The sequence below is a fragment of the Astatotilapia calliptera genome, chromosome 16 (genome assembly GCF_900246225.1).
Source record: "Astatotilapia calliptera chromosome 16, fAstCal1.2, whole genome shotgun sequence".
In the NCBI taxonomy this organism is placed as follows: domain Eukaryota; kingdom Metazoa; phylum Chordata; class Actinopteri; order Cichliformes; family Cichlidae; genus Astatotilapia; species Astatotilapia calliptera.
Window position 1 is genome coordinate 16,508,858 of NC_039317.1, and position 9,955 is coordinate 16,518,812.

General features: G+C 40.5%; 1 protein-coding gene across 1 annotated transcript; it reads left to right on the forward strand.

Moving 5' to 3' along the window:
* Window positions 1–1,791: 1,791 nt before the first annotated feature.
* On the forward strand, window positions 1,792–5,811 carry LOC113007462 (probable E3 ubiquitin-protein ligase HERC4). The gene is made up of 4 exons (XM_026144055.1): window positions 1,792–1,806; window positions 1,903–2,086; window positions 3,338–3,440; window positions 5,171–5,811. The coding sequence occupies exons 3-4, from the start codon at window positions 3,386–3,388 to the stop codon at window positions 5,380–5,382; spliced, it is 267 nt and encodes an 88-aa protein (XP_025999840.1). The 5' UTR covers window positions 1,792–1,806; window positions 1,903–2,086; window positions 3,338–3,385; the 3' UTR covers window positions 5,383–5,811.
* Window positions 5,812–9,955: the final 4,144 nt, after the last annotated feature.

The window sequence follows — 9,955 nt, forward strand, 5'->3', positions numbered from 1 at the left end:
AAACAGGAAAGTGAAACTCTGAAGAAGAAACTGATGAAAGTGCAAGAAGAACTTGCAGAAGAGAAAATTGAGTTGAAGGTATTCAAGAAAGAAACGACAGCCTCTGAGGTGACCAAGAAAGGCTGCAAAGATGCACTTAAAGAAATGCAAAAGCACAAAAAGGAAGCTAAAGAGCTCCTGAAACAGAAAGTCAAACTGGCCAAACAGCAGCTGAAAGAAGCATTTAAAGACGCCGAGGAGCAGCTAAACAAAACTTTAAAAGAGCTGAAGGCAAAAGAAAAAGAAAAGAAAGCCGAGGACAGGAGTGGATTCTGGAGCAGACTGCTGAGAAAAAACTGACCCAGCAGCATCAAGTTTAAGGAGAGCAATAGTTTCTTCCTCCTTCCCCCTCTCTCAACCTTTCTTTCACAAAAATCCCCCCAAACTTGACTTGGGACGTTTGTTTGTTTTTAAAAACTCTATTCTGAATACATGTACTGAAATACACAAATAAAAATGCCATAACTTGACCTCACGTTGCCGGCTTCTTTTCTTGTGTGTCTGTGGATGTAAAACAGTAACACACTTTCTGCTCTGTGTGTTTTTAATTGTAAATAAATGCAATATATCTTCATTTTAAAAACTTCTGCTCTAAATCTTTTTTTAGCAAAATGCTTTTTTTGCCCCTTCCTGATTTCTTATGTTTTAACATGTTTGTTACATTTACATGTTTCCGATTTCAAGTGTTAACACAGATGGTCAGAGACAGAGGTCTGGACAGCTCTTTCCCTTTATTTGTATTTATTCAGGTTATTTTTATACTCAAAAATCTATCCACAAGCTTCAACGCGTCCAGAACTCTGCTGCCCGTATCATCACCAGGACCCCGCGGCTTTTAGTCAGGTGCGGCTTTTCTATAGATTGTCCATGATTTTTGTGATATCGTAAGACGATTTGTTTTGTTTGTTCCGCTGTTGTACGGCACTACGTTGCCTGGCGGAAGGATCGGGGTTCAAGAGTGGTATGTTGGTCACATGTCCATCCGCCAGGCAACATAGTGCCGTACAAGTAGCGCGAAAAACAAACTTCAAAGTAGCGCTATGCGTTCAGCGGGAGTCGTGGATGACGAGCGGCGATAAACTTGCGAAAAGCAAGTTGTGCTCAACTCTACCGGTGCATTCTGACAGCGTGGAAAAGTGTGCAAACATCCACGATCACCAACGGATTTCGAAGGGCTGGACTGCTGCATGATGAAGAGGAGGACACCGCCACGGCCCTTCAGAGGGTGTTCGACTCCGACACTGACAATGACAATGAGGATTATCTTTGGTTTTGAAAGTGACAACGAAGGAAAGAAGCTGAGAGTGGATGACGAAGCCATCCTGAGCCTGTTCGTTTCCGACACTGGAGAAGAGGACTTTGGTGGTTTTAGTGCGCAGGAAGATGGTGGTGAATGACTGACTTTTCTTCTTGTTAAAGCCGTGTCACTGCACCTGAGCCTAAAAGGTAGTCTGAATCTATTTTTCTGGTGTGCTGTAGGTTACTGTTATGTACTACATTTGTTACTCATTTATGAAGCACAGCACATGTGCAAATATGTACCCATAACTTGATTTTCAAAATATTAATAAAAGGGGTGTGTCTCCAAACAGCCATCTCTTTCCTGACAATTCGCTTTGTGCATATTCTCTTACATATGATAAGTCAATATTGAAACACCTGCGGCTTTTGGTCAGGTGCGGCTAATGTATGTACAAAACAGGATTTTCCCCTGACTTTAGCTTGTGCGGCTAATATTCAGGTGCGCTTTGTAGTCCGGGAAATACGGTAAGCATATAAAACATGAAGTGTTTGTGAGGTTCATCTGCAGCACCTTTGTCTCTGTGAAATGTTTGCTAATTTAACATTTTCCCTCCTAAACAGGAAGGAGTTTGTGGAGGCCTATGTGAATCATGCCTTCAACACATCAGTGGAGAGTCTGTTCCAGGAGTTCAAGCGAGGCTTCTTCCTGGTGTGTGAGCAGGATTTGGTGAGGCTGTTTCGACCAGAGGAGCTGCAGGGAGTGCTGGTCGGCCAGGACGTGCATGACTGGGAAAAGTTCAAACAGGTACAGTCAGCCAAACAGACACAGGCTGTAGTTTCACAGCTGTCCTGTAGCACAATAACTGTGTACTGCATACTGCCAAAAGCATTCAGCCGGCTGCTTTAACACAAATATGAACTTGAGTCACATCTCAGTCTTAATCCAGACTTTTGTATGATAGTATAATATAATAGTCAGCCCACCGTTCGCAGCTATAACTGCTTCCACTCTTCTGGAAAAGCTTTCCACAAGGTTTAGGTGTGTTTATGGGAATTTTTTGACTATTCTTCCAGAGGTGCATTTATGGTGTCAGACACTGATGTTGGAGGAGAAGGCCTGGCTCACAGTTGCTGCTCTAATTCATCCCAAAGATGTTCTATCAGGTTGAGGTCAGGACTCTGTGCAGGCTAGTCCAGTTCTTCTACACCAAACTCACTCATCCATGTCTTTATGGGCCTTGTATTGTGCACTGGTGCCCAGCCATGTTGGAACAGAAAGTGGCCATCCCCAAACTGGAAGCATGAAATTGTCTTGATATGCTGAAGCATTAAGAGTTCCTTTCATCTGCACTAAGGGGGCGAACCCAACTCCCGATAAACAGCCCCACACCATAACCGCCCCTCCACCACACTTTACACTTGGCACAGTGCAGTCAGACAAGTACTTCTGGCAACCACCAAACCCTGACACATCCATCGGAGTCAGAGAAGTGTGATTCGTCACTCCATTAAACACATCTCCACTGCTTTAGAGTCCAGTGTTGAGATGCTTAAATCACTCCATCTGACGCTTTGCATTGTGTTTGTCAGTGTAAGGCTGGGATGCAGCTGCTCAGCCATGGAAACCAATGAAGTTTGGACATCTGTAACAACAGCAGACTGCAGATATTGGTGACTTAAGTGCACTATGAGCCTTAGCATCAGCTGGCTAGCTGTCATTTCCAATTACTTCCACTTTGTTATAATATCACTAACAGCTGACTATGGAATATTTAATAGCGAGGAAATTTCATGACTGGACTTGTTGCACTGGTGCATCCTATCACATTACCATGCTGGAATTCATTCAGTTCCTGAGAGCGACTCGTCCTTTCACACATGTTTGTAGAAGTAGTCTGCATGCCTAGGTGCTTGATTTAATACACCTGTGTCCATGGAAGTGATTGGAACACATTAATTGAATGATTTGGATGGGTTAGGGAATACTTTTGGCAACATAGTGTATGCCTGACCTTACAAACTCTATGATTATAACAGTCATTTTCACTGTTTTCAGAACACAAGTTATGGTTGGAGATATCATGACCGCCACCCCACCATACAGATGTTTTGGGAGGTATTTGATGAACTAACTGAAGAGCAGAGGAAAGATGTCCTTCGTAAGTACTTGCTGAAGCCTCCATTATGATATGTTACTGAAATCACACTGTATCATATAAAACATTAGATTTTTCTGCACTTTACCAAGATACATTAGAGAGCAGCATTGTTCTGATTAATACACTGTAAAGCTGCTTTATGGTTGAGTTAGTCATCAAAAACGTATGCCAAGGAAAGTGGGCCGAAATTCCTCCCAAAGCTATGTAAAGATTCGTTTCCAGTTATCACAAACACTTGACTGCAGTTCTTGCTGCCAGGATGCTTCCACCAGTTAATACATTTAGAGCTCCATTGCTTTTTCACATAGGGCCAGCTAGGCTTGAATATTTTTTCCCTTAATGAATGAAATGATAAATTAACAATTGTGTTTTGTATTTACTTATTACACATAAATGTGACAAATATGCAAAAATATCCAATGCAGTTTGCATACAGGCCCAACAGAGGAGTGGAGGACACACTTTTGACTTTACTAAATCTAATTCTTAAACATGTAGAGAGTAAAGGGACTTTTGCAAGACTTCTTTTCATTGATTTTTCTTCGGCTTTTAATACAATACAGCCCCATATTTTAATTAAAAGACTTTTAGAACAGTTTGAAATCAGGAAAAACCTGGTGGGCTGGATTTTAGATTTTCTAACTGACAGGTCACAAAGAGTGAGAATAAATGGGGTTCTGTCTGACCCAGTGTTCTCCTCCACAGGTTCTCCTCAAGGGTGCGTCCTATCACCCTTATTATTCACTCTCTATACAAATATGTGTCAGGGCAGACATGAAAACAGGGTCATTATTAAATATGCAGATGACTCTGTTATTGTCAGCTTACTGAAAGAGGGTGAAATTAACCACGGTCCAGTCATTGATGACTTTGTTCAGTGGTGTGAGGAGTCTTATCTCCAGCTGAACATATCTAAAACAAAAGACATGGTTGTTGATTTTAGGAAACAACAAAATGGGCAAGCAGTTACTTTAATTAAAGGTCAGAAAATAGAGCAAGTACAATCATATAAATATCTTGGGACCATAATAAATGAAAAACTGAACTTTGATCAAAATTGCAAATCAGTTTGTAAAAAGGGTCACCAGCACCTTTATTGCCTTAGGAAACTTGTTCATTTCCACATTGACCAAAAAATTTTAACTTTGTTTTATCGTTCTTTTATTGAGTCTGTTTTATCCTTTTGTTTGGTGGCATGGTTTGGTCAGACCTCTGTCACAGAGAAAAACTCTCTAAATCAGATAGTGAGATGGTCCAGTCGTCTGATAGGTGAGCCACAGTCTTGTTTAGCCTCCCTGTACTCTAAGCAGGTACAGAGGATGGCTTTATCAATCCTTAAAAATGGTTCCCATCCTCTAAGGGGTGAATTTCAGCTTCTTCCCTCAGGACGGAGGTTTCTATTTCCGAGATGCAGGACAAAGCGTTATAAAAATAGCTTTGTCCCCGTTGCTGTCACTGAATTAAATAAGAACTGTTTTTGATTCGAAATATTAAAGTATGTGTCACAGTGAGTTTTATATATTTACTAGGTATGTGTGTTTTTAAAGGGATGTCAAATGCTGTCATTTTTCTGTAAAGCAAATTTACCTTGCCTTTAGGTATAAATAAAGTTACCTTACCTTACTTTTTCCTGTGATGTGATGATGATATGTATATGTATAGGTATGTAAAAGTTTTCAAAAAAAATAAGATAAGTAAAATGATATTTTCTTTCCATTGCTGTTCTTCAGGGTTCCTGACTGGTTACAGGAGAGCTCCTATTCTTGGCATCGACCAGGTCAAGATGAAGGTTTTTGCTATTCAGAGCAGCACCTGTGAGCAGCACTTCCCTGAGTCAGAGACATGTCACTCTAATCTGTATCTGCCTTTTTACTCAACTAAGGAGATCATGCGAGACAGACTGACAGAGGCCCTGCTAGCAGATACAGATTTCACACTGTGATGCTGGATCGTATGCAGCTCTAAAGGAGCGTGCACTGTGTCTGAGCCGAGGAGGAGGGATGAGATTTATTTGTACTCTTGGAACTCATCTTCTTTTCCTGTGGTACCTCAGGATAATTTACACTGTGCATTACAATAATATTACACTATAGCAAATGCAAAAAATTCAACATCCCTACATAAGACAGCTGTGTAACAGCATCAGCATCATAAGGCACTTTAGAATTATCTGACTTTTCTTAATATGTCATAATTTATCCAATAATTTAAGTTACTGCTGCATTATAATTCTTATGAATCAAATCTAATTTTTATGCTCAGACAAACATGAACAGGAGAATGTATTGCTTTATAACTACTATATTGCTATAAACATCTGACTATGTAATACAATCCAATAGAGCACTTCTGTATTATTTATCACTTTATTCTTTGTGTTTTGTTTAATTCTGGTGGGGTTGAATTATTTCCAATAATAAATCTTTAACATATGTAACATTGGTTATTTGTTGGAACAATAAAAATGTGTATTTTACACTAAACATTGCTTACCTGGTGTCAGTAAATCCCTAATTACTGCAGTCTGAGGTTTGCTTAACACGATTTGAAGAAGCAAGAGTACAGTAGTACTGTACTCTTGGCGGACGTGATTAAGGATGCCGTGCAGGTGCGTCCGCCCTCCCTGCACGGCACCGCAGGCCACGCCCCACCGCATACCCCCATCGCCCGACTGAGGCCGGGGAGCCATCCGGTTGAAATGTTAAAAGAATGTTGGAAATTTGATCAGAATACAGTAAAAATGAGAGAAACAGATATTTTTCTCAGGTCATTGTGTTAAATTGTCATAATCGCCGTGTTCTTTAAGACTATCAGCTCTGCTCTAAACAACCCTGAAAGCCTCTGCTGACACATGTCATCAGTTCCTTTCTTTCTTTGTAAACAAGGTCGAGTCTGTCAGGTCAGCAATAGAACTTCCTACAGATGACCCATCAGTGTTTATTCCATGACTGTAAACATGTTTCCATTCGTCACTTCAGTCTTTACTCTGAAATACAGGAAATGACTTCATGGCTCAAAATATTTGTCGTTCAAACAATTCTTTATTTAACTTTTTTTTAAACTTTATTGAAGAACTTTAACAAAATACATTCAATAAAAACTTGAACAACAGGAAACTGATTTTTCATCCAACCACTGAAAAAAAAGGTAACAACTGAACACAAACACTACAGAAGAACAATTTATAAAGATTAACATGGAACTACAGGAACAGTTTGATTCATAGCCTCATTAGATCTTTAAGGAGAGCCGACCTGAACTCTGTGGAGCCTGATCTCCAGGGTTTTAAGTTGGACTCTGAAACCAGAAGAGGATGTTTCTCTCTCTTCAGATTCGCTGTCGTCCTGTGATGGGAACGATTTCAGCCCTGCGTGATCGCGCTGATGTTTGCACAGAGCAGATGATGAAGTGAATGTTTTGGCACAGTGGTAACAGTGAAACAGTTTATTAGTAACGTGGGATCGTTTGTGTGCAGAGTATAAACTGAGATTACTGAAGCTCTTGTCACACTGCTCACAGCTGTAGTTTCCTTCCATGTGTGTACGTTCATGCTCGTTACGATTACCTGACTGTGAGAAGCTCTTGTCACAGTGTCTGCACTTGTATGGTTTCTCTCCTGTGTGGACTCGTTTGTGTGTTTTAAGCTGACCTGCAGTGGTGATGGATGACCCACACTGATCACAGAGGTGCTTTTTGACCCCACTGTGAAAGAGTTCATGTCGTTTTAAGTCACCCGATGTGGGGAAGCTTCTCCCACATTCTTTGCAGTATTTCAGTTTGTCTCCAGTGTGTTTACGTTGATGTATTTTTAGGCCGGCTTGCTGACTGAAAGTCTAAAATACTTAGTCATTTGTTTAATTGTAATTTAGCATTATATAACTCACATATAAAACTATCAATTGTAATTTTAAATAGTTTAAAAGCATGTAGAAGAGGATATTTAGGCAAGTCCATTTCTCCTTTTGTTATCAAGAAGCACAGACAAAAAGGAAAAATAACCCTGAATCATTGGTCATTGGTCCCCACCAATGCCAAAACGAAATCTACGCCCACTGTCTCTTCCATTGCCGTTTCACTCCAAACGTAACAAATGTCCAACTCAGACAGTGTTCTCAATTTGCATTCACACACAGTGAATTTGCAGCTTGTTGGAAATGCATCTCCATCCATCCAGTCATGATGATGGTGTTTTCTCCTTGCTGATGCCTTTTGCACATACTGCTGTTGCTGCTGGACCCCTCGCTGCTCAGGATACTGCTGTTGTCTCTTGACCTGCCATGTTGTTGCTTTTGGATCTGCATTTCTCGACAGTCAAGTGGAGGGTGCGTCTGTCCTCTCAGTAAGTGAGTGAGACAGTAGACAGTGGTGAGGAGGGCTGTGTGAAAGCAAAAACACATAAATATGCCTGACACCCGTAAACGAAGCAGCATCTGGCTGCAGTTTAAAGACTCTTTTGTTTGTCTTGGTCTCGTCTCGTCTCGACTTCGTCTCATCTTGGTCTTGGTCTCGTCTCGACTTGGTCTCGATACCCTCTGGTCTTGGTCTTGGTTTTGGCAGTCTTGACTGCAAGTCTAGTTGCACCAGTGGTGCCATGAGCAGTATCTATCTGCTGCTCATCAGCTGCTATGCCGTGGTTATTGTCACAATGTGGTGTATTTGGATCACTCGATCCTAAGTGGATATGGATATGATCCAGGATTGGATGTTTTGTAAAAAATTTGAAAGGAACAATTGTTCCTTTCCCCTTTGCTGTGTACTCTGCTGATGCTGTTTTCAAAACCTACCACACTCATGTACAGTATCAGTGTCACACTGAGATATTTCAAAGATAATAATAATACATTTTATTTGAAAGCGCCTTTCAAAACACTCAAGGTCACTGTACACATTAGAATAAAAAGCAACATAAAAACAAGCAGTTTACACAATCGTAAAAGCATAAGACATAAACTAATTTAAAAGAGCAGAGTGGCGAGGTTATGTGGGATAAGCTATTTTGAACAAGTGAGTTTTGAGTTGGGACTTAAAGAGAGAGAAGGAAGAGATATTTCTTAAATCAGGAGGTAGGGGATTCCAGAGTCGTGGAGCAGAGCAGCTGAAAGCCCTGCTCCCCATGGTGGCAAGACGGGGGGAGGGGACGGAGAGTGAAAGGGAAGAAGTAGATCTGAGACAACGAGATGGGGCGGTGATCTTAACCAGATCAGAAAGATATGGAGGGCAGAGATGATGAATAGCCTTAAATGTGTACAAGAGTATTTTGAAATTGATACGATATTTGACCGGGAGCCAGTGAAGCTGCTGCAGAACAGGAGTGATGTGGTGGATAGAAGGGGTCCTGGTGATGATACGGGCAGCAGAGTTCTGGACGCGTTGAAGCTTGTGGATGGATTTTTGAGTATAAAAATAACCTGAATAAATACAAATAAAGGGAAAGAGCTGTCCAGACCTCTGTCTCTGACCATCTGTGTTAACACTTGAAATCGGAAACATGTAAATGTAACAAACATGTTAAAACATAAGAAATCAGGAAGGGGCAAAAAAAGCATTTTGCTAAAAAAAGATTTAGAGCAGAAGTTTTTAAAATGAAGATATATTGCATTTATTTACAATTAAAAACACACAGAGCAGAAAGTGTGTTACTGTTTTACATCCACAGACACACAAGAAAAGAAGCAGGCAACATGAGGTCAAGTTATGGCATTTTTATTTGTGTATTTCAGTACATGTATTCAGAATAGAGTTTTTAAAAACAAACAAACGTCCCAAGTCAAGTTTGGGGGGATTTTTGTGAAAGAAAGGTTGAGAGAGGGGGAAGGAGGAAGAAACTATTGCTCTCCTTAAACTTGATGCTGCTGGGTCAGTTTTTTCTCAGCAGTCTGCTCCAGAATCCACTCCTGTCCTCGGCTTTCTTTTCTTTTTCTTTTGCCTTCAGCTCTTTTAAAGTTTTGTTTAGCTGCTCCTCGGCGTCTTTAAATGCTTCTTTCAGCTGCTGTTTGGCCAGTTTGACTTTCTGTTTCAGGAGCTCTTTAGCTTCCTTTTTGTGCTTTTGCATTTCTTTAAGTGCATCTTTGCAGCCTTTCTTGGTCACCTCAGAGGCTGTCGTTTCTTTCTTGAATACCTTCAACTCAATTTTCTCTTCTGCAAGTTCTTCTTGCACTTTCATCAGTTTCTTCTTCAGAGTTTCACTTTCCTGTTTTGCCTCCCATTTTCCATGTGTCTCTTTTTCTATTTCTTCCTCTGTTTCCAGCAACTTCTTCCTCATGTTTTGAGTGAAACTCTTTGTATTTTCCATTTCTTTCTTTGCTTCCTGTATTTTAAATTTCTCTTCCTCCAACACTTTTTGAGCTTCCAACAATTCTTTCTTCATATTTTCAATCTCATTTTCTGCCTCGTGTTTACGTTTTTTCTCCTCTTCAAGTTGTTGCTTTACATGCAGTAATTCCTTCCTGAGTATTTCAGCTTCAGCCGTTACATTTTCAGCTTCTTGTGCTGCCAACTGCATTTTCCTTTTCTCC

Coding starts and splice junctions, on each gene's coding strand:
- LOC113007462 (XM_026144055.1), top strand. CDS start 3,386: ATGTTTTGGGAGGTATTTGATGAACTAACTGAAGAGCAGAGGAAAGAT. Junction 3,441..5,170: donor GCAGAGGAAAGATGTCCTTC/GTAAGTACTTGC, acceptor GCTGTTCTTCAG/GGTTCCTGACTGGTTACAGG.